The sequence below is a fragment of the Pituophis catenifer genome, unplaced genomic scaffold (genome assembly GCF_029215685.1).
Source record: "Pituophis catenifer annectens isolate HBS135680 unplaced genomic scaffold, rPitCat1.0.hap2 SCAF_1, whole genome shotgun sequence".
NCBI lineage: Eukaryota > Metazoa > Chordata > Lepidosauria > Squamata > Colubridae > Pituophis > Pituophis catenifer.
The window spans coordinates 114,999,312-115,025,138 of record NW_027256881.1 but is presented as its reverse complement, the minus strand read 5'-3'; the positions used below and the strand labels follow the sequence as shown (position 1 = coordinate 115,025,138).

At 35.9% G+C, this 25,827-nt stretch overlaps 1 protein-coding gene across 1 annotated transcript in view; it reads right to left on the bottom strand.

Annotated features, from left to right (window-relative positions):
- ELOVL4 (ELOVL fatty acid elongase 4) overlaps nt 1-25,827 on the bottom strand; it is a 42,547-nt gene that overhangs the window by 3,902 nt on the left and 12,818 nt on the right. The window contains exons 2-4 of the mRNA XM_070954370.1: nt 18,630-18,817; nt 15,141-15,221; nt 146-317 (exon numbers count right to left, since the gene is read on the bottom strand). Coding sequence (XP_070810471.1) covers nt 146-317; nt 15,141-15,221; nt 18,630-18,817 — 441 coding nt within the window. The remainder of the gene's footprint in view (nt 1-145; nt 318-15,140; nt 15,222-18,629; nt 18,818-25,827) is intronic.

Genomic DNA, 25,827 nt, shown 5'->3' with positions numbered 1-25,827 from the left:
TACTTTTAAACTATTAGCACTACAGAATTAAGACATACTCATTTTTATAACTGTAGTATAGAAAATATTTATATGTTAATACTCCATATGAATATTCATTTTCTTTTCAATATTTACTTTCCACTTAGTAGACAAGTTTACTCACCTTGTCCTCCTGCAACCCATTTGATGCCAACCCACCATAAAGTAAACATAGTGAAATGGTGATAGACATGAAGAAAACTAATTTGATTAAATTTCTTTCTTAGGATGAAGAATATTGTGTCCAGATACTCAATCCCTTTTGATATGTAGTACCACCATAAAGCTCCTGCTATCTGTGAAATGAAAGAAGAATATAAAGACAAGATCAGACCAATGCACCACGTAGCATAGGATGTGGGTCACTACGGAAGTTTTAATTACTTAATTTGACCTTCTGGGTTAAGAAGTTCCTGCACAATTTACACAGTATTTTCTCCTTGATTGTTTGTCTCAGTTAGTAGGTATTTAAATGAAGAGTTAAACATTATTTTGTCATGTTAAGACAAGAGATGTGAAACCATTTTGTACTTCATTTTCCTAAAAAAATCTTTTTAAAAAGATCTCCCACATTCTCCTGATTTTAGCCATTTGAAGTCTTCTTATGGAACAAGCAGTGTGACTTGGAAATTAAGATAAAATTAGATATGCACACAACTTCATCAGGCCTAGCCATCTTATACTACAAGTGCAGAAATATGATTAATATTCTTATTTTCATTTACACATTCACAAATATTCTCTCACTCTCTCAAAAGATAATCCTCTGTGTGTATGTGTGTGTGAGAGAGAGAGAGAAGGGGGGGGGGAAGGGAGGGAGGGATAATGTATGCATATAATTTGTTTTTATATTGCTATTTTTATTATTTGTAAGTGACTTGGCATCACTCTGGACAACAAGATGGGCAGCATATAAATTACATAGTAAATAAAAATAAATAAATAAATAAATAAATAAATAAATAAATAAATAAATAAATAAATAAAGTTATTGAAAGTTTCAAAAACAAGAGAAAAATACAAACAAAAATAGAGTAAAAACAAAAAAGGAAGACATAAAAGAGCCGAAGTTCAAAAAACAAAGAAAAAAGGTAGAAGAAAAATAGAAAAGAAAAAAGATATAAAGGACTGGTTTCTGATCTTCTTTACAGCAGTTATAAGTATAATTGTAGATTTATCTCTTTCTCTAAAGTTACACTATAAATCTATTCTTTCTATAGTCTGTCCTATTTAAACATTAAAAGCATACATTTTTACATACATACATACAAGGTTACAGGCATACAGTAAACAGATACTGTCTTTTCTCTAATGAAATTAAAGATACTTCAGTGTTCTAATCATTGTGGTTATAACTTCTTAACTGTTATGAACCAAGATTAACCACTTAAACATTTACTACTTTTCAGTTTCTGCTCAGAATATAATAAATCAGTGCTCTTAATTTATAAATAAAGTGAGTAGGAGTGATGTTTATATGTAACACGGTATCACTATGTGAAACAATATTTTTTTAAAAAAAGAATTCTAACACACTACACACGTTTAAAACTTTCAGGATCTATAAATATTTCTGAAAAATATGGAGTAAGAGTAGAGAATATAAGATGTTATTTAAGCAGTATCTCTAAAATGTGAGTCTTTCCACAGTGGACAATTGATGGCTCTCTTTTTCTTAAAAATATAAAAGTTATAGTTCACGTTGTCCCCATGGAACAACACCTTAACTGGTCTAGATCACTTGACCGTGTCCTTTCAACTCATGTCATTTGTAACACATGACTAGAAGAAACAACCAGGCTTGGGAACCTACAGGGGACACAAGAAGGGACAAAATGGCAAAATGTGTGCAACAGCATCATTCAAATGTCAGAACTTGTACACCTGCATCAGACGTTGGCATGCAAGTAAGTAATGGCAAAAATCTGTACAATGCTACTGCACCCATGTTGTCATTTTGCTATCATCAAGATTTACTATGGACACTGTTGCAATTACTCTCCCACCTCAGGTTGTGTTTGTAATACTATTCAAATATCATTTAATAGCACAACGAAGACACGGTTAATCCTAATCATGGGATTATGAAAAGTATACTGATAAATGGATGAATCTTTCCTAAATATTCCATGTCTCAGAAGACAATTCTATTTAATTCTGATTATTTTATTTCAGGAAAACATTATAAACAATTGGTTCCTGCTGCTCCCCGTTCTTAGAAGCACACTGCATGATTTTGCCTTCAGTCAGTCATGCATTAATACCTTGCCTAGTCATAATATCCTATTACGGTTGAGCTGCTTTGAAAGGCAATTCATGACTTTACACAAATGGCTTCTTGGGCACTTGTCAGGACTACAGGCTTATGACCACAATTAGGACTGAAACTTCCATTGTTCAGGGAGATGATCATTAAGTCAGTCATGATGATTTGATCTCATGACCATAGAGGTACTGTGATGGTCATAAGCACAAAGACTGGTTGCAAGACACTTTTTTCAGCACCACTATATCTTTGAACAGCCGGTAAACAAATGGTCATAAGTCAAGGAGTACCTACATGCATTTAGAACAGGTTATGTAGTATAATATTCAGAATAAAATATTCTGTTATTTTGTATTAATTGCAGTAGGATTAATGCATTTCTGGCATAATCTAAAGCAGAGCTGGGCATTTTACGGCCCCTGGGACATATCTGCCTTTTGACTATCCCCGTCTGGCTCACATGACGTCAATTGGAAATCAGAAATTAAATGTAAATAAGTGTACTGTAGGGGGCAGGAAAAGCATCCATGTCAGGCCGTACTCTGCGCAATTGCTGTGCACCCCTTCAATCGGCTGGTGGCCATGGGAAGGGGAGGAGAGAGAGAGCACTTTTCTGCCCTTACGCAGGGCTCACCCCTCACGTAGAGCAGTTGAGGTGACAGAGTTTGAAGACATCAAATCAGTGTGTACATTGGTTCGGCCCTCCACAACAGTCCCAGTTTCTCATGTGGCCCCTTGGGAAAATAAATTGCCCAGCCCTGATCTAAAGGATTACTACATTTGTATAAACAATTTTTTAAAATTAAGATTGGTATCAGAGACCCTATTTGTTGCTTTGCCTATCATTCACATGTCTTATAATTCCTTAACATTTTTCAGTTTTAAGTACTGTAGTTTTTAATTGAGATGATGCTGTTCAACATACTTCAGAGCTTAAAACTTATCATCTGCATAATAATTTTACCATTCTCAACTTTTGAATGAATGATTCTATAATAGTGAGCATTGGTTTCAAGTTGATTTTTTTAAAATACTGAATTTGTTTTATTGTTGTACTGTTCAGATGTTCATATATCCTTGTTCTAGGTCGGTTTTATTATTGAACTGAAATATTTTTATATGTCTGTAAACTGGCTTGAACTAGGCAGCCTGGAAAGACAGCATGAAAAGCATATGAATAAACAAATAACGTTTTCCAGTTATTACACAGCAATCTAGAAAGTTGATGTTTTGCTGCTATTTGAAAAAGCAGAAGTAATTTCTCCCTGCTTTCTAAAACAGTATTTCATAGCTAACAATATTAATACACAAATGTTGCAGGATCCAATCTGGGACGGTCACCGGGACCAATCTTCCAAGCTTTCAGACTCATGCTGGAACCCACCTTCAGGGAACTTCTTCTTAACAGAGTGTATGCTTTGGGCTGTTCTGTGTGTGGTATTTATATGGCGCCTGTTGTTTTATGGCTTTTTAGATGTTGATTGGGGTGTTGATGGCTGGCTATGATTGACCACCAGCTAAGGAGGTGAGGGCTTGGCAGCACAAGCAAACAACAGCCAATGACTTAATAGCCAGCCATCAACACCCCAATCAACATCTAAAAAGCCACATACAACAGACAAAATGTCTGGTCTGATGGAGATTGGATCCTGCAATATTAATACATCCCATTTTTTTTTCAAATGTAAAGAGAGCCATCATTAAATGTTACTGTAAAGCATACGTGTTGGTTCAGATCAAAATCTTCCAGTTCAGCACTCTGTTCCCACAATTGCCAATTCAATGCCTAAGGGAAACAGCCAAGCACAACAGCAGACTCTTTCCATTTGTATTTTTTCATCAACTGGTATTAAAAGGTAGAGTGCATCTGAGACTGGAGGCAAGATACAGCCCACACAAAAAAATAGGTATTTTAGGTGCATTTGCTCACTGCAATGAATTATGTGGTTGACTGGCTTCTTGCTGTTTTTTTTTTTGTTAGAAGGGCATGATTTCCATCATTGGTTTGTCATTAAAAATACATCAGCAAACCACAGAACATTATTTTTGAAACTGTATATTAGCTCACTGCAAATCCCTTTGAGTTTTATACTGACAACTTGTTTGTTGGGATCAGGGAGAGAAGGCTAGCTTAGAGTCCCATCCCCAAAGGAGTTCGGTCTGCTGGTATCTGCAATAACCCCCACATACTATGCAACAACTCCTGATGATTTTTTTAGCAGTGTAGTTTGATGGGACATTTGGGGGACATTAACTTTAGGCCTGTTAAAAAAAATCACAAAATACAAGGTGACAATAGTGGTACTCTCAGATGAGGAGCATCACTATAGTCCCATTGTGGTTTGTTGTTTTAAAGTTCCTGTTTCTGTTTGTATGCTATGCAGAATTGGTAGGCATGGTACCGCATGGCGGAAGGAAGGGAGGGAGGGAGGGAGGGAGGGAGGGAGGGAGGAAGGAAGGAAGGAAGGAAGGAAGGAAGGAAGGAAGGAAACTGCCATTTACCTTCCTCAGATGAATACATCAGGGAAATTTTTCTCTTTCTCTTCCTCTGTCTCTGCAAATTGTAGTTTGATCAGCCTCTCTTTCAAACATGACTATTAGTTTGCTAACTTTTTTCCCCATATCAAATTGGGCCCTGTATTTTCAAAGTTTATATTTATACTTTGGATGATTCTTGATATCACTGTAAGGAATGCAGTTTTTGATTTTGCTTAAATTATTCTTTCCAACCTAAAAAATGTTGGAAATAAATTATATAAGGAAGTTCAGGACTTTATCTGTACGTCTGTTCATCAGCAAGGTAACTCTCCAAGAAACACAACGAACTATGGTTTGGAGAGAGAAGTATGATAAACATTGAGTTAAACAACAACAAACCCAAGAAATTCATTGTGGAGAAAACCACAATTGCTCCCTTTTAAACCCCTCCCTCCTGGTCATGTGACCCAAAGCAAAGCATGCACAGTCTATTTATGCTGTCTAAGGCACACATATCCACAAAACACAAAGATACAACATGAAGGAAAAGCAGAAACACACTGGTTACGTCATTATAAGAGCCTGAGTGGCGCAGCAGACTAATGCTACTGTTAAAAGGTAGTATTTAGCTTCCAGCTCCCTGTAATTACTGCGAGTTCAATTCTCACCAGGTTCAAGGTTGACTCAACCTTCCATCCTTTCTAAGGTAGGTAAAATGAGGACCCGGTTTGTGGGGGCAATAAGCTGACTTTGTATAAAATATACAAAAGTATGAAGTCTATTGCTTAACGCCTTGTAAGCCGCCCTGAGTCTCCGGAGAAGGGTGGCATATAAATCAAAATAATAATAAAAAATTATACAGTAGAAAAGCCAAATACTTCCTTTGACCTCAGCTGTCCTGCACGGTTTCCCTAATTTATTTTAAATCAGATACTGAATGGTTGCCACTTGTCTTAAATGTCTGTAATACTGATTTTCAAAACTGTTGTTAATGCTATATTTGTTCACATTATTCACTATTAGAGAATTATCCATATAAGAAGAATTGCTCCCTTCTATATAGAGAGTTTTACTAGGGCTAGGGGAACCTAAGTTTAGATCCCACTTAATTATACTGGGCACTCATTATCTTTGGTCCAGCCACCTCCTCCTTCAATTTCACTTCCTCATACATTACTATGAAGATAAGAGGATTGTGAGAAACCATGTGTGAATATTCAGGAATAATGTAATATTGGATTATTTGAAAAATGTTTCTAAACCTCAGTAATTTTAAGATGTGTTTCCAGTGTTTCCCAGGCTGGCCAGGAAATTCTGGAAGTTGAAGTCCATATACCTTAAAGTTGCTCAGATTGAAAAACACTGACACAGAGGCTGTCAAATGCCTTCAGACTCACCTGAAAGTTATGTGATTTAATTTAAAAAATATTTGAGTCCTCATATATACAAGTTATTTTATATTTTAAATAATCATACTACACATTTTTTAAAACTGATAATAAAAAATGCAAAATAAAAAATATGGCACAATAAATCTAAAACTGAATAAAGACAACAAACTAAAAAATAAACAAATTTAGAAAACAATGCTTCTACTGATCATAAAGAGAGACCCAATTTAATCTTTATGGAGGAGGGAACCTGGAAACCCTCAACGGAGAAATATACTTTATGTGCATCAACTAACCACATCGCTAAAGGGAATAGAATACAGAGCATGAATTTATATTCAATTCAACTGTTGCATAACCTCCACTCTCAGTATGGAATATATTTTTAATTTTCAATATGGAGTATATTCAGTATTCATATATTCAATGAGAGCCGTGGTGATGCAGTGGGTAGAATGCAGTACTGCAGGCTAACTCTGCCCACTGCCAGGAGTTCGATCCTGACTGGCTCAAGGTTGACTCAGCCTTCCATCGAACTGAGGTTGGTAAAATGAGGATCCACATTGTTGGGGACAATATGTTGACTCTGTAAACTGTTTAGAGAGTGCTGTAAAGCACTATGAAGCGGTATATAAATCTAAGTGCTATTGCTATTCAATATGGAATATATTTTTAGATTGGTGCCTTCATTTTGAAGCTATGAAAAGTATGCTGTTGAAAATAAATTCTACAACCCACAAATATAAAAATAAAATTTACATTATTATCAACCAATTTATTGTGGAAAGTACTAGCATCTTCTAAAGAACATAATCTGTGTCAAGAATGATTAAGACAGGGCTACCAAGTTTGGTCTGCAAATGTCTGGATAATGATTAGGTGGCAGCAAACAAATAATTTTAGCTTTTTGCTGCCATCTAGTAATCTAGTACAGATGCAGCCCAGATCAGACTTCCTTAATAAAGTGAGCTTTAGGACATAGAAATTTAAAAAAAAAATCTGAGATATGTGTTACCACTATCTGAGATATGTGTTATCACTATCACTATCACTACTATTTATATAAAGGAATTGTCTTATAATGTATGTAATGGTGTATCTTGCTCTTTTCTTCAGAGTAAACCTGTCTAAACAAATTCTAACAGAAGAGTAAGATAAACAAACAGCCAGGTAAATCTTTGACATAAAGAATTGGCATAGGTGATAAAACTCATCAGATGAGTTAATATCAGACAACATTGCATGCAACTGTTCCCTGAACCCCCCATATCTCTGTCCATATTCAGGATAAAAGCTGCAATAATGTGAGATTTTGCAAAGGCGCAAAGTTCAAAGTATCATCGCACATCGTTTGCATCACTTCTCTAAGATGGTAATTGATACCAAATGCTTTGAAAAAATCTCAATAAATCAAAGGAAATATGGCGATCTGAAGACAGTTCTGTGAAAGCACAGTCAACAACCATGGTAAAGACCAAAAAACTACTAGTGAGTAGAGAAAGTTATTGAAAGTTTTCTAGATAAAAAGAGGACAGGAGATCATCCACATGTATTTGGGTTGGCTGCTTAACATGAGACTGTAGGACAGCAGTTTTCTGTGAGTTTGAGTACAGGAAGATGATGGAACTAGCCATCTTGTTGCAACCATGATAGAGACTTTTGAAGGAACCTAAGTTCACAAACCTCATTTTCTAATCACTTTCAGAAATTGTTCATTAACTATTGCTAAGCTGTTTTAAAGCCCTTCAGAAAGACAAATTTGAATACACTGGCTGAGGCTGCCTTTAATCCTGAACAAAATAAAAATTCAATCGTAGGCATAGGAATTTAAAGAATTTGAAATAAACAGCAAAAAGCTAAATAAGATTTTGAACCTAGGGTTCAAAACCTAGGGTTCAGATAAAATTGGCATATGAAAACTTTTACAATAAATTTTGGAATTAATTATCAAATACAAACAGCATCTCATGGGAATATAGAAGATCAGAATTGGAAGGGACCTTGGAGCTCTTCTAGTCCAACCCCTGTGCAAGCAGGAGACTATACCATTTATGACAAATGGCTATCCAATCTCTTAAAAACATCAAGTGATAGAGCACCATAACTTCTGGAGGCAAGCTATTCCACTCATTAATTGTTGTCACTGCCAGGAAATTTCTCCTTAATTCTAGCTTGTTTCCATTTCATAATTTTTGTCCTGCCTTCAGGTGCTTTAGAAAATAGGTCAATCCCCTCTTGTCTGTGACTGCCCCTCAAATATTGGAAGATTGATATCATGTTGCCCCTAGTCCTTCTCTTTGTTAGACATACCCTGTTCCTGCAATTGTTTATCATATGCTTTAGTCTCCAGTCCCATAATTATCTTTGTTGTTCTTCTTTGCACTCTTTCTAGAATCTCAACTTCTTTTTTGTATTGTGGTGAGCAAACTAGACACAGTATTCCAATGCAGTATTAAGCAATAACAGCACTTAATGTGATCTTGATACTATCTCTCTATTGGTGCAGCCTAAAACTGCATGGCTTTTTTGGCAGCTGCAGCACACTGCGGGCTCATACTTAAGTGGTGATCCACTAGAACTCTTAAATCCCTTCACAGGTACTGTGGTTGAGCCAGATAGGTTGAGCCCATTCTACACCTGTGCATTTCGTTTTTCCTGAATAAGTGTAAAACCTTGCTTTTCTCACCACTGAATTGCATTTTGTTGGATAGAGCCCAGTCTGTCAAGATCTTCCTGGATCTTGAGTCTGTCTTCTAAAGTGTTGGCTATTCCAGATTGGTGTCATCTCCAAATTTGATGAATTCCCCTTCTATCTCCTCATCTAAATTGTTTATGAAGATGTTGAAGGGTACTGGGCCTAAGACAGAACCTTTGGGTAACCCACTTCATGCTTCCCTCCATGTCAATGTAGTTCCATTGAGAACTACAGTTGAATGCAGTTGGTCAGCCAGTTACAAATCCATCTGGTGGTAATGCTGTCTATCCCACAGTATCTTACCAAGAAGTAGGCTGTAGTCTTGCCTTGCCAAAGTCCAAATATACTAGTATACTATGTCCACAGCATTTTGTTGATCAAATAATTTAGGCATTTTGTTGAAGAATGCCGTAAGGTTTGTCTAGCATGGTTTGTTTTTGCCAAACCAGTGTTGGCTTCTACTAATAGCTTAGTTTGTTTCATTCATTCATTCATTCATTCATTCATTCATTCATTCATTCGACATTAGTTTGACTTTGTTTTAGTATGTATGCCTGCATTATGTTGAATTCCAATATGATATCATCACTCTCCCCCAAAGTCCCCACAATTTCAACCGCTCTATCATTTTAGTAATGATAGAGTTAGTAATGTTAAATCTGTTAGTAATGATTAAATCCAGTATAATGGACCCTCTAGTTCCCTCCTCCATTTTTTGGGTGACAAAGTTGTCTGCTAGATTTGTCAGAAACTTGTTTGATCTCCCATTTACTACAGACTTAATCTCCCAGTTGATGTCAGGGTAGTGAAAATACCTGTAGGGTGTTTCCTGCATACTCTAGCTAACTAATTAGCAAAAAGTTCATCTATTTCATTTGGTTGGTTGGTTGGTCTGTAGTATACACCTTTGGCAATATCATTTCTTTTTTCTTTTATATTAAAAAAGTATAAATCCTTTTTTCTTTTATATTAACTCAAATGAGTTCAAGAAAGTTTTCATTCTGTTTTGCATTTCTATACAGATGTAGTTATTTCTTATCTCTAAGGCAACACCACATCCTCTTTATAGATCCTGTTTTGTTTTTTACAAGACATAAGGTGGATAAAAAAATTCATGTTTTCAAAAAGTGAACACTAGAGGGGACTAAAGATTTTAGGTACAGGAATACTATAAAGGTCTGCAAGATTTGTTTATAGATAAGACATAGCATAGGGTATGAAGAAAGAAATGTTTGTAACCTTAGCGAGAGTGAAGAATTACTACATTTGTTTGTACTTATTGTGATGAAAATTGGAAGTACTACTTTATATATTTCTTTTTTATTTTTCCATTACACTATTTTGTTACTTTTTTCCTTGCACTTTTTACCCATTTCTATTCTATTTTCTTTCTTTTACTTTGTATTAGATTTACACACAAATACACACACAAACAAATGTCATATAAATTATTCAGCTAGGAAATGAGTAAATATCGAAGGATATTGAGTTATTACAAATATATTAAAAGAAATAAAGCTGTTACTTATACAAACAACAATTATATATAAAAAACTGAAACATGTAAAACATGTTGTTTTCTTCACATGTGAAACAGGAAGACCCTGTTTCATAGTCAGAAAGAATGAAGCTAATGTCTTACATGTTAATTAAGAACAAGTTCTGAAAAGTCTTTTTAAAAATCATAAAAATGACTGCATTGACTTTGATGTTACCTGCACTGCTAACATATTATTAGATATAAAATGACATTAACATCTTTCTGCCTAAGAACCTTAAAAATATGTAAAGCCTTTAGTGCTCAATTACATATATTTTGTTTTTTATGTACTAGTTGCTCAGAAAATGTCAGTTTTAAAGAGAAATGCAAACAATTCAATTAGCAATATTATAGGTAGACGCTATAAACAACTGTTATTATCCTACTTTTCATCTGAGAAGAAAATAAATAAAACAATAAATCTCAAAGCACTTCTTAAGCAGTTGCTCAAAGCTAGAAAAATAATCAGTGTCACCAATGAGAACAAAGCAATTTACATTTGCCAGGTGTGAATAGACAGTTTGCAATTCCCAGTGGACTCCCTGGGAAAAGTTCACTAAATTGAATACAAGTGGCATGTGGGGAGTCCAGCAGCCAAATGACTCAAAGAGTATAAAGAGATTGGTTAAAGAGGTGGCAGGGAGGAAACCACTATTCCTGGCAGCCAATTAACCCCTATATGGGCAAGGCCACGGGTGAGCAGATGGAGATTCTATCTACTATTGTGTGCTCCTAGTTCTTTTATGTGGAGTCTCCAAGCATGTTGATTGTTAGTTGGATTGTTAGTTATTTATTGCTAAAGCCTATGTGCATAGGCTTTAGTAATAAATCAGTTTAATTGAACTTTCACATGTTGACCTAGTCTTTCATGCCTGACATTACAATAAGTATACTCTGGAATACACAATTTCTGACTGGGATAAATCCATGACTGGGGAAGCAGACATTATACAACCAGTATCGCAGGATATCAATTTTCTCATAATGGCCCCAAGAGATACAACCTCAGGTCTTTCCCCTAATTTCGGCCTACTAATTGCCCTATCTTGCACCAATTCATTGTATCTCTAATGAGTGAGTAAAATTGTGGCCTCCTCAGACCACAGATTATTGAATAAACATCCACACTAGAAAAAAATATTGAAAGTGCTTATTATATTCTGTTGTTGTCTTCAATTAAATATAGTATAAACTACTCACAAAGACTGTAAGCATGTCAACATTCTATGTACATAAAACATTCTAAATAACTTAACCAAATAAGAGCAGAAATATGAGACTATTGTCAACAAGCATATATGTACAGTTTGCTAAGACCCCCAAATGATATAAAAATATTTTGTTTACTATGATTAAGAGGCCCATAACCTCTATACTATGTCTGCTAAGGATTTTTTTTTTTTTTTACATTTAAACTTATTTTAACTAATTAGCTCTTTTTGTCTTTGGGTTCTCTTATTTTATTCTCTTTATGCTAAAAATAAAAAGTTTATTTTGTTTCTGTGTTTATTACTTCTATAGTAGAATTAGTTGCTTGGTGGCTCATGCTCAGACATGTGTGTATGTGTGTGTATAAAATGCATATGCATATGTATATAGATATAGGTGTGATGCATCAAACTTGTGTTTCTCTCTCTCTCTCTCTCCACATACAGATACATGCATATATATACATGTTTATGTATGTACAGCACACACACACACATACACAGAGAGAGACAGAGACATTGCATTGATTATTAGTGTGAGATATTTTTTAACTGAAAGCCTTCTTTGAAAGCCTACCTTGTTTGTACCAGCAATTTTTAGTGTTGTTAAGCTACTGCAGAAGTGATACAATGTCACAGTGATGGTTGGTGTGATGTTATATATCCCTAATATGTTTGCTATTACTGCTATTAACTGTAGCTGATTTAAGTAAAGGCTAGAATGATGCTGGAATTTGCAGAGGTTTTTTTTTTAAAAAAACTATTTTTTTGTAGAATTTTGCTTCACACATCCCTTTACCTAGTTTCTGAAAAGACAGATGGCTATAAAAACACAACATTTAAACACAACATTGAGGAGAGAATTCTTGATCACGGAATATTTCTTATCATCAAGCTTTAGTATTATCTGCCTCAAAAATATTTAAGAAATCAAATAAAAACAAATGCCACCAAATTAATAGTCTCACATTTATATGTTCTCTCCTGAAGGCCTTTGTAGCTGATAACAGAGCTCTGGATCGATCCGGAGCTCTGTTATCGGCTATAGAAGCGTTCAGGAAAGCCTTGCTGAATGCAGAAGAAATGGGCTGAGGTGTGCAAGGCCTGGCTGCAACTATCGGAAGCCAAAGAAGTTCTTAAAGGCCTCTGACAGCGAAAAGGAGGCCGGGGGTGACGTGCGCAAGTGAGGTGAGTCAGTGGACGACATCCCCCTCACAAAATAAGACCTAGTACCTTTTTTGGTGGAAAAAAAATATAAGACTGGGTCTTATTTTTAAGGAAACACAGTATTATATTATCAATTGGTAAAGAAGTGATAATAGTTGTGATTGTCATTAATTTCTAGAAGGAAATAAATTATTTAAAAAAATAAAAATAGGCAATATTGAATATGAAGGGCCTGGTGGCTCAGCAGACTGATAGCATTGTGATTAACACCAGCTGTCTGCAATTACTGTAAGTTCGAATCTCACCAGGCTCAAGGTTGACTCAGCCTTCCATCCTTTCTAAGGTAGGTAAAATGAGGACCCAGTTTGTGGGGGCAATAAGCTGACTTTGTATAAATATACAAAAGTATGAAGGCTATTGCTTAACGCATTCTAAGCCGCCCTGAGTCTCCGGAGAAGAGCAGCATATAAATCAAATTTAAAAAAATTTTTTTTAGCTAAATAAACTCTTAGGATTCTTACAACCTTGCTGCGTGCATAATAAGCTGGAAGCAGTCATTTTTCATGCATCCAGTAAAAGTGCATTCTCTTCCTTTGAAAATATAAGGTTGCCTGCTGTTGATATCCCTTGCTCTGATTATTTTGTAGAAGTCAGTGCTTAGAAGGCCTGATTCACACTGGGAGCCTGTAGCTTAGCATGCTAATTAAACTTGGTTCCTGCATGGTTCAGCACACTTTCATCATAAGCCTAAGGAGAAATTGCAAGGATATCATGAAAACTGGCTGAAGCTATCAGTATCTTACTGTAAGATGTGAAACATGATTAGCATTTAAATCTGAATCTGAATCTGCATCTTTGGGATAGCTCTCTGAGTTGTCTCTTATTGTTCTCAGAATAATCTCAGATGTCTTCAGATCAGAGGCAGTCCATGAAATTCTAAGAAAATCAGTGTGAATTATTATGTGTCTCCATTAATTGGAACAAAGGGCTCTGGAAAGCTGTATGAATACAGAATAGATAGTTCTTGATTTTCAGCCAGAATTTCCATTGCTAAGCAAGGCAGCCATTAAGTGAGTCAGGGTTCAATACAGGCAAGTCCTCGACTTACAACAGTTCATTCAATGACTGTTTAAAGTTACATCAGCACTGAAAAAAGTGACTTATGACCATTTTTCACGCTTACGACTGTTGCAGCATCCCCATGGTCATGTGATCAAAATGCAGATGCTTGGCAACTGGTTGATATTTATGGTGGTTGGTGTGTCCCAGGGTCATGTGATCAACTTTTGTGAACTTCTGACAAGCAAAGTCAGTGGGGAAGCCAGGTTCACTTAACCACCAGGTTACTAACTTATTAACTGCAGTGATTCACTTAACAACTGTGGCAAGAAAGTTGTAAAATGGGGCAAAGCTCACTTAACAAATGCCTGACTTAGCAACATAAATTTTGGGCTCCGGACTACCTGTATTGGGACCTCTTTTTTTTTGCCATAGGTGTTAAGCCAATCCTTGCAGTTGTTAAGCAAATAACACGATTGTTAAACAAACCTGGCTTCCCCCCCATTGACTTCACTTGTTGAAAACCAGCTGGCACAAATGGTGATTACATCACTCTGGAACACTGCAACTATTGCAAATACATGCTGGTTGACAAGCAACCAAATTTTGGTCACGTGACATGCTGCAACAGTCATAAATGTGAGAACTAGTTGTAAAATCACTTTTTTGGGGTGCCATTATGATGTTGAATGGTTGCTAAATTAATAACTTAAATTAATGTAAATTAAGGACAACCTGAATTGGCTAAGGCAAATTGCCTTCAATAATAAGAAAATGTGACTTAGTTGCAAAATAAATCACATTAGGGACGTTTCCCATTTTCTTAGTTGATGATATTTAGATGATATACCTTTTAACCTATACACATTAACTTGCAGTTCTTAAGTATAGGGGATATTATTTGCTCCTAAGCAATAAAAACACATATTTCTAGAAGCAGGACATTTTACTTGTTTCATGGTATTTCTCATATCGTATTTAAACCAATTTGAAGTATATAGAAAAAGTTAGGAAGTATAATTTTAAATTTAAAATTGAGGGGGAGGAGAGAGTTGGGAGGAGGTATGGCTGGAAACAAGGGAAGAATCCCAATTTTTATAAGGTCCTGCATGTTTCTTTAAAATAAGGTTTAAAATAAGTTTAAACACACTTTAAAAAACTTCTTGAAAGTAACATGTAGCGTAGCTCTTACAAGAGCTCTTACATTATCTGTGTGCTGAAATAGTTTTTCACTAGAAGGACAGGAAGAGACATAGTAATATTAACCTATAAAAATAATTTAAGTGATATAGGAAGAATTGTTATTACTACTCACCCTAACTTCATATTCATTATCTGAGTAATCCACAGACTGGCAGATATAGCTGTATCCTCGAGCTCTTGATGACAAAAACAGCTGAAAGAAGGATTTCAACAAATTAACATTGCAAAAATTTGTCACTTAAAAACAACCTTTCTAAACTAACTAGCTTTAATAAAGTTAACTAACTCCTTTAATAAAGCTTCGGTTTCAATTTCTGCTCTCCTTTTCCTCTCAAAGGGGCACTTAAACTCAATGTGCCCTGTAAATCCTAGGCTGCTTCCTTTGATCTGGGGTACCTAATCCCTATGGAGGTACCATGGAGCACCATCATCAAAGCTTTTGGTGTGAGAGAACATGAAACTTATGTTATTTATTCATTTAACTTAGTTCTTGGATTTTTTTTTCTATTCCACTGAAGACTTAAGGCATCTTACAATTATGACCACAAAAGAAAGCAAGAACACCTCAAATAAAAGCCTACAAATGCCATAAGTGGAAGCATCCAAATGATTGGGGGGAGGGGGGAAGGGTTCTTGGTGCTTTCTGAGCTTAGTTGTTTTCTTGCAGATATTTCATTACCCAAACTAGGGAACTAGGTTGCACTGACAGCATTGATGATGTTACCTAGTTTGGGTAATGAAAGTCTGCAAGAAAACAAGCAAGCTCAGAGACCACCAAGGGCTCCTTATTTCAAACCTGAGCTACAAATATTCTCTTTTATTGGATTGGAAAAAGACAGCTATCAGAGGCAAAAGAGACTACTGGCCAAATGTAATCCTTATTCTGTTGCAGTTCAGTTTCTAAGCTATATAAGACTTTCAACACTAACACTTTAACATTAACACTAACATTGCCTTAACCCAACAACTGTATTACTTGAATTTATATATATGAAATTAGATCTGTCTGTCTATATTCAAACCAAATCAAACTTAAGTTTTTGTCCTAAGCATATTCCTTCTTCTGGTCCTTCACAGTTTTTGGAAGTGGCTTTCAGCATAGCATTAAAAAAACCAAGCATGTCCTTTAGCTTGAAAAATACTGCTAATCCCTGTCTTAATTTTTAGGAAGTTCCTGGACGCTGCTAGAAGGCACCAGGTTGGCAAAGGGTGCTTCACGCAACTTGTTGCTTTGGCAAAGCCCTTCCCCTTATGTCCAGATTACTCAGCAGAAAGAGGATTACTGCTGTAACAGGATCTGAGCAAAAGCAAGCTTCTTAATACTCTGTGATGAAGTGCAGCCCCGCCTTCACATCAATAATTTAGAAGGAGTGTAGTAATAATTACTGCAATAAAACTGGACATTGAATGTATTAGTGAGGGATCATACCTGTCTCATTATACAAGCACAATACCGAACTGTTGCCTTTATGTATGGGTGGGTTCATGCTAAATTTGGTATAAACTATCAGTGATACAGCTGTCTGGATATCTTACCAAATGACATTATAGACCATGAACAGGTACACTTTGATAGCGATTACTCCTCGTATTGGTATTCCAGCCATCTACTATTCCAGCTACTTAGTGCACTATGTTTGTTTGTTTTTTGTTTGTTGTTTTTGGATTAAAAAACATGATATGATAATGACACCATAACTAGGATATGAGACATTGTGCGCAATGTTATAGAATTCTGAGGCTCTTCCTACTGCCTACACAGTAATTGGCTCTATACATTGTTATGGACGAAACCTCTGTCCCTAAAGCAACCAAATCACTTTGAACTGATTAAGCAGGGATCAGTACAGTGTACACCCAGCTCCCAGCAAAGCAGAACCACAGTTTATATATACCTCTGGCCTACTACATTTCAAAGACAAGACAAAGGAAAACGCAGTGTAAATAACAACATGGCAATGGAATGTTTTTGATAAACCCGTCTGAGTGACCTTCTCATTATTTACTCCTTCCTACTAGATTAGTGTGTTATAGTACCTCTGAAATATGGTCAGAGAATAACAATGATTTAGTTTACTGAACTGCAAGTTTGTGACTGATTCTTCTCCCTGTTGCTATTCAGGGTCAATTCATCATGATGTAGATATAAGGGCTCTTTAAGCAATTCACATGTCTTGGGGGGAGGGGGCATCTCATAGGTCTGGTCCTAAATGCAGCTCATACAGTCTCTTTTATCACCACCACATAAAATATTTAGAACAAATAAAAAAATATCAGGAATCTTCGTGGGGGGAAAAAAGAGAAGAAGAAAGACCAAAAAAAAAAAACCCTTCACCAAAAATTGATGCTAACATTCCACCAAGATAAACATCTAATTATCTAATGTTTCTTTCAAGAGTCAGGCAAGATTTTTTTTAATGCTGGCGACTAAGAGCAGCCCTAGATTTGTCTGCTCAGCTGGTAGAAGATGGATTGCTGAGACAGCCATAGCCACTTGCTCTTCTGGTAGATGGCTCAGGATGTCTGGTTCCTAGTGGAAGCAAATTTGTTATGCTTTTGCATACTCTGCAAGATGCAATTGCAAGCACTGTCTGCTTATACTGTGCTTTGCTATTGTTGCAGACCTGATACTACCTCTATATTTGTGTTACCTTCAACAAGGGTTTGTTGAAATTAGCCATAGGAAATGAATTCTCACATAATTCTACACCATAAACCATGGTTTACATAGATTTCATGTAACTATGCTAAGCTAAAACCAAATAAATCATGTCAGGACTTAACATAATTGGTAGTGCTAAATAATTCATGCATGTTCCTGAGTTTCGAATGGGCATTACTGAAGGGATTTAATATTGTTTCTTGTCCTGCGCAGTAAGAAGCCAGTTCACAAACTTCGACTCTGCACACTCCTGCATTTCACTCAACAATGTCAATGAAATAGATAACTGAATGCAGAAACATCCACCTTTTAAATGCAAATCAGGCTGGCCAAATATTTGTATTTTCACCTGAAATAATGAGTCACAAGAACAGGTTGTCCTCCAGTTATGACTGCCCATCGCAACCGTAACTCATGACAGGTTGTAAAGTGGGTGAGTCATGTGACTGGTGTGACTTAATTATCTTTTTTGCAGCAATCATTTAAGTGAGAACCAAAGGTTTGCTAAGGCATGGTTTATCCAAAAATGGAAGTAAAAACTGGTTTTCAGCAAAACCATTGTAATATGCAGTCATGTGACTGAGGGATGCTGTAAGTGACTGTAAATGTGGCTTAGTAGCCATTTGCCTGAAGTACGGTAACATGATCGTGTGGGGTGGGCACATTGGAACTTGAAATCCACGTAAGTATCCTCTAGGTACATCCATTGGAAGTTTGAATGGTGACCAAGCAACAGGTTGTAAATTGAGGACTACCTATAGCAAATCTGGCTGCAGTCCTAAATAGTACTCTCTTGCAATTATACATATTGTAGTCAATGGCACTGACTTCTGAGAAGACAACTATAAGACCGGACTTATATGTAGCTATCTTTATATGTACATTACAGACCTATCTAATGTGTGTCCTTATCCATATACAGCATGAAAGCAGTCGTACCTCTTTGAAAATATAGAAGTTAAGTAGGACCATTCCAAAGTTGTAAAAAATCAACAAAAAGCGAAACTGGAAAGGCTCTCTTGTCTTCATCCATTTAGGCCCAAGCCAAACAGCGAGGAGGTATAATGTGCTTATTATCAAGGTTGGAAAAGGTGTTTGCATCATAGGCCAGTCTTCAACACGTTTATCTGGAAGGAAAACAGAAAGAATATGTCTGAGAATAATTGGCTTTTGCATCCTGTTTTAAAACAAATTCACATACATGGGGAGCCTGGAGTGTAATTGTTTTAGCCAATCAGTGGCATTTTCTGTCTTTCCCCTAGATTTCGGTTTCCTCCCCTTTTTTGATGGGACAATAATTCTGTAGGCTATGTGTCGATTTTTGCTTCCTCTCTGAGGATTTATTTTTTCCAAAGATGTTTGATACTCCTGCAAATTCAGGCTGCCTCTCTATGGGTTTTTGTTTTAGTCACAAAACAATGTTGCTTTGGAAAACTGATATTACCATTCCAATGCTAAGTCATATGGACAAAATTGCAAACTAAGAGTTTTATGTTTTTGGTTACATTATAAATGTTACAAATGAGTACCACAAATATTTAAGTGGCTTTACGACTTGTATTCGCAGTCGTTTTTTTATACATTTAAACAAAGGCTTGGTGTGTAACATTTAATCCAAGGACCAATCCTGTGAGTTGGGTTTACATGCATTGATATTTATACATACAGATCATTTTAGAGTATTAACTCTGCTTTTGACATTAGAACTGTCATATTCTGTTGAACTGATGTGAGAGGTAAGAACTTTTGTTTTTCTATCGCATATATAGACCACTTTAAGAATACAGATCATGAACTAAACTACATTTTTTCTTCCAACTATGTGAAACCAAGTGACATGGTATTTATAGCCTGAACATGAGTTACCATTTGCATCAGTAAATTATTTGACAAGCTGACTGTCTTTTTAAAAGTCCCATTGGTCAGTACAGAGCACAAGAAGTTCAAAGGACAGAGATCAGTTCACTTCCTTTGACACATGTTTGAAACTAACTGTAGCAGGAGGGGATGTAAATTCTGAGAGTATCCAGGAAGAAAAAGTTAAGGCATTAATATATATAATCCTAATAGAAAGGGAAAGACATCAATAGCACACCATTAACAGAAACGGTGAAAAAAAAGACAGATTGGGACTCAATAATGCTATACCTGGGTGCCTGTAGTAGTAGGGTTACCTTGCTAATAATCTTCACATGCTTTGATTATGCTATGTGAGTTCTGGAGGAGGGTGGAGATTTGATAAAACTGATAACAGTTCACACAATCGAATTGGGATACGAGAAATCAAAATTACTGTATTTGAGAAAGAAGAAATGATAGATTGCGCTCAACAAATATTGCTGGAAGAAAATGCTGTAGTCACCTCTCAAACAGAAATTGCTGTCAAATTCCATGCATCTGGGCAAGATCAAGGAATCATGAAAAACACAGATTGTTAATCTGGAGTCAATGTATAATCCCGGAAACTGTAATAGGAATTCCCAGCCTAATTTATAATGAATTAATTAAGGTGGAGTCTCTTTGAATTCTTTGAAACATTTCTTCCCTTGGGCTGAATTGTTATTCCATAAATAGTGCCTGCTCTGTTTTATGATATTATTTCTGTCTCTTCTCTTCCTTTCCCACCCTCAATTTCTCACATTCTGTCACCCATTGATAGATTAAAGAGAAATGGGAGAAAGTTGCAACTTTCTTTGATTCCCCTATGCAGCTGGGACTTTTTTTAGATAAGCCTTTTAGCAGAAAAATCTTGTTACTTGAATATTGACTTTTCAAGTGAAATTTACAAAACAATTCGGGATTATGCCTATTAGGTTTGACTAAAAGTATTTCTATAAACCGAGCTGAAGTCTACATACAAATGTACAACTGTTACATACAGTTTTGATTGACTCTGTGGAAAATGTAAGTTGTATCCTTTCTTTTAGCTGCAAAAGGGACCTTTTTAAAACTAATTTTGTTCAGCTGACTACATATCTATCCTGATACACCTGATGATATCCAAAAGGAGCTGCTGAGGAAGAGGTATGTAAATATACACGAAGGAATATAAATATGTATGAATGAAACACACAAAATTTCTTTATAATTTGACATACACATTCATTGGGACAGATTCACAGGGAAAATTGCTGGGGGAGGCCAATCTGTGGTTTGAAGTTTACACCAAGGCTCATGTGATGTGATGTACTCAGTTCCAGAATTAGCTGAAATCTGGTGGCTTCTTTGTTACAGCAACAGTTGTCTCTGCCATAACCAGGGGTGAAATCCAGCAGGTTCTGATAGGTTCTGGAGAACCGGTAGTGGAAATTTTGAGCAGTTCAGAGAACTGGTAGCGGAAATTTTGAGTAGTTCAGAGAACTGGCAAATACCACCTCTGGCTGGCCCCAGAGTGGAGTGGGAATGGAGATTTTGCAGTATCCTTTCTCTGGAATGGGATAGGAATGGAGATTTTGCAGTATCCTTCCCCTGTCACGTCCACCAAGATACACCACGCCCACCAAGCCACGCTCACAGAACTGTTATTAAAAAAAAATTGGATTTCACCACTGCCCATAACTATTCCCAGGCTCCAAAGATAATAAGGAAAAATTAGGCAGGTTGAAAAAATATCAGCTCTACTATAGGTATTATACAGTAAATTTTTAACCGATTAGAATGGGCCCCATTAGAATTGTTTCCCATTAGAATGAGAAACAAAGACAGTAGTAACAACAACTGGCACTGAAACATAAAAAGAAGAATTATTTGCCTCCTTTGATTTCATCTGAAATAAGTCTTGCAGTTTTCTCATCACAGATTTCTCCCCCTTCTGATCTCCATAGGATCGATCTGTCTAAATATAAGCTTGTCACTTGATATTTTCAGAAACCACAGAAACTGTTTGCTTCCTTTGTTCCTTAACACAATATTAAATATTCCTTTCTTTGGGGAGGCAGCAGAGGTGAAAAAAATGACAGCCTGGGGGAAGTAAAAAGGAAATTGATGAACATAATTTGCACAGGCTGTTTTTCTTCCCTTGAACAGAAGAGCTCATGTCCAAGGAATTATGTTAAGCAATTATCAACTGCTGCAGGCCTAACATTACATAAGGAATATCCTGTCCACAGGGATTTGACAGATTTTGAGCACCTAAAAGCTACACAGATCCATCCAAAGGTGTATAAGGTGGGGTCACAATATTCTAAGGGAAAAACGGGAACATGATTTAAGTTATCAATGTCTCAACTACAAAGGGAAAGAAAATGTACATTGTAATCTATTATTCTGTGTTCACAGCAACTGATAAAAAAATATGTATCAGGTGCTAGTATTCAATCACATTCATTTTGCGACTTCCTTTGCTGTCACAGATGATGATAAATCTTCTTCTGATCATCACTCAGTCAACAGATGTAGTCAAAACATAATTTTGACCTAGGGAACTCTTATAATGCGGGGGATACGTTTGCACTTTACTTTTCTGTTGAGCAAACAAAGCAGCTTGTAAAGTTGAATTGACCTTGTTAAAGTAAAAATGAGAGTTCAGATAGCCTATTCGTTTTGGAACTTAAAGCTTAATTACATAAATATTTACTAAGGAATAAATGCCAAGCTCAGTACTTATTCCAAGTACATGAATATAGGAATAAAGTCACATTTTGTGAGATGGGTGGCTATATAAATATGATAACTGAATGAATAATGAGCCTTATTTGCTGGAAGTAAAGAACTCCTCTAAGTACATTGATTTATCTTAGACTTTCCAAGCAGGGCTCCTGCTCATTGTTGAACTGCAATAGTCATTACAATTTCTAGGGATTATTTCTGGAACTGCTAAATCAATCAAGAGTTTTCTTCAGTATTAGCTGACAGACACAGAGTTACTCAGTCCAACATGTCAACACTGCATTTCTCTGTGCTTGCTGTTATTTCTTTCAAAGAATAGATTTCAACTGTTTCAAAGAAGCAGCTACATTACTGTCTATTTTAGTATCTTTATCACTTAGTTTCTAGGAAATTTTTCTTATATTTAGCATACCCATTTTAATGTAACAGCAGAGTTGCTCTGTTCATAATTTTTTTTAAAAAAATCTATAAATCTTAACTATAAATACTTTTAAATATAAGAAATATTAAAATAGAATTAACATGGATTCTTCTTGCTCTCATCTGACAGACCTTTTCCCCAGGTATATATCAAACTTTTGTCACTGTTCCAGTTTCCTACAGTTATCCTTGTTCAATAATTTTCCTTACTATATTCCTGTGCTAAAATTTTCTATTTTAGACAAAAATCAGCAGGGTATCACATATCCTGTCATACATGTATTCCTTGATGCATGATTGTAATAGAGCCTGACCATTACTGTCTCATATGTCATTATGGTTGTAAAACAGGTTGGTCACTATTTTTACATCTTTTGCAAACATTGTTAAGCAAATGCAGTGGTCATTAAGGAAACCAATGGAAGTAAGTGCCAGTTTTTGGCAAAACTACCATAATACACAATCACAAGACACTGCAGTAAGTCAAGGACTACCTATAGAACTCAAGATGAACTAGTATCCTGAATCCCCTCAATGCAATAGGTAAATAGGCCTATAAACTATAACAAAGCAAGCAGGCAGGAGGGAATCCCAATCCATTTGGTTTTAGTCTGAGGGATAAAACTGTGACATATCTGATAACAGTTTGCACTATTTTTCAACCGATGGAAAATAGATGGCATCCACTTTTTATAATTCAAATGCAGGTATGAATGTATAGATTTTTATTCTATGTTGCCATCGGAGTTTGGCTTCCTGTAGACTTGGTGGGCATGGCAGGGGAAGGATACTGTAAAATCTCCATTCCCTCCCCATTCCAGGGGAAGGTTACTGCAAAATTCCCATTTCCTCCCGATCAGCTGAGATTCGGGAGGCAGAGAATAGATGGAATAGAAAAGGTCTGTCAGATGAGAGCAAGAAGAATCCATGTTAATTCTATTTTAATATTTCTTATATTTAAAAGTCAGTCAGAGGTGGTATTTACTGGTTCTCCGAACTACTCAAAATTTCCACTACCGGTTCTCCAGAACTGGTCAGAACATGCTGAAACCCACCTCTGCTCTCACTCCTGATTGCATGATGAGTTATGAATTATGACTAAAGAGTATTTCTATTGTATCCCATGTGAGTGAGTGTCAAATAGTTGCAGTTGGGATGGAAAGTACTTTTTTCAAAAGTACTTTCTCTTTTGATATGATGTATCAAAACTGTGAAAGACTACCTTCTTTTAAAAGTTGTGATACTGAATATGTCCCAAGGAACATTTTGTTTGACTGCCTGAGGAGGATGAAGCATCAATCAACAAATTTCATGCTGAAAACATTTGTGAAATATTATGTTGGAAATAAATTTTTAAATATTAATATTTTAAAATGTCTTTAAACTGGATTGTTTTTTAAACCTAGCATGCTTAATTTTATTGCTTAATTTTATAGGCTAAAATTATTTTAACACTAAATACAATAAATAAAATATTGATAAAATATATAACTAAAACTGATTTTGTGGGCACAAGTACGGTAATCATGAGAAAATGAGGATCATTAGGTTTACTTGCCCAATAAATTTCTGGATATAAAATATGTTTACAAAAACTTACAGAAGAACAGAAGCAAAGAGAGCCATGGACTCCTATGGAAACTCTTCTCTTTATAAACCAAGCAGAATAATATTGGGAAAAGATAAGTAGAAAATAATTTTGTCCCCACAAAAATAGTATCATGTCCAAAAAAAATTTACAAAACCAAACAAATATGAAAAAAAGGGAAAGGATGAGTGTTTAAGCATTAACACATCATTAACTCAGAAGGTGAGTTAATGATTGACAAGCAAAGTCTGATGGACTGTGCCTGCTCAACTCTTGGCTAGAATTGGTTGGTGTTTCTGGAAAATTGTATAAATTTACAAATTATAAACACACCTTTTGTCATAGCATTCCTCAGTTTGAGTAGATAAAACTGCTTGGGATCTTTTAAATTGGATTCGGAAGACTATGGGATGGAAAGACTGGCTTTCTCGAAATGCGTGTTGACTATGCCTCACTTCTAACATGGTGGTAGTTAGTCTATAAGGCTTCTTAATATTCAGTCTCTGTACCACAGCTTCTACATGCTAGCCAAATCCTAATCACTTCCAAGCTAATCTCTAAGTGGGGCTGGAAGTTTGGACATGAATCATATAACATTCTTTACCTAATTTATCTTAATTCACTTCCCAATGGTTTACCACAACTATTTCTCAACACTAAATTCCAAGTGAAGTATTCCACTGAGCATACCGTACCTAATAGTTACTGTATTTTTTTTTATTTATTGATTAGCCCTTTGGGCCATATCAAGTGCAGAATTACAAAGACAAATCATTACAAAGGTTTGGTAAAACAAATTAAGTAAGATTGGAATAACTTGCAATTAAAATACAATTAGAATAAAATACGATCTAAAATAAAATCGGGATAAAATACAATAATTTAAAATACCATTTAAATATAATTAAAATTATATTATAATGTCGCCCCTGCATCTACCCAATCAGTGTTAACTGCTATTAAAATTACATTGTTAGATCAAGTGATCATTCTTACAATCTACCGCATTTTGCTGCACCAACTTTGTCCTCCTTCCCATCAATTTTACAAATTTAGCAATCCATTTTACCAACTGCAAGTTGGAACCTAGCAAACAATCTCGCAAAAAGTGCTCTTTAGACTTAGGGGTGCTGGTATAAAAGATCCTGCCCAGTTGATGTTCCCTCAGGTCTGAATATAGGGGGCAATCAAAAATTACGTGGGACGTTGTTTCGACTTCCCCCGTCCCACATAGACAGACCCTTTCCCTTACAGGAATACCCTTATATCTACCCCAGAGCATATTTGTTCCAAGTTGGTCCAACCTCAATTTTGTAAAGAATCTTCTCAGGACGGGAAACAAAGGCACAGCTAAATATTTTTCTATTTTGAAAATTTGTTTATTGGCTGATAACCAGGGGCAAACTTTTACTGCTGTCACCTGTGTAATATCCGATTGGGCACTTATGTCCTTAAATCTCTGTGCAATCCAATTTCGGATCTGCCTATAGTCGTACTGCTGCCAATTTAAAGGGATACCAG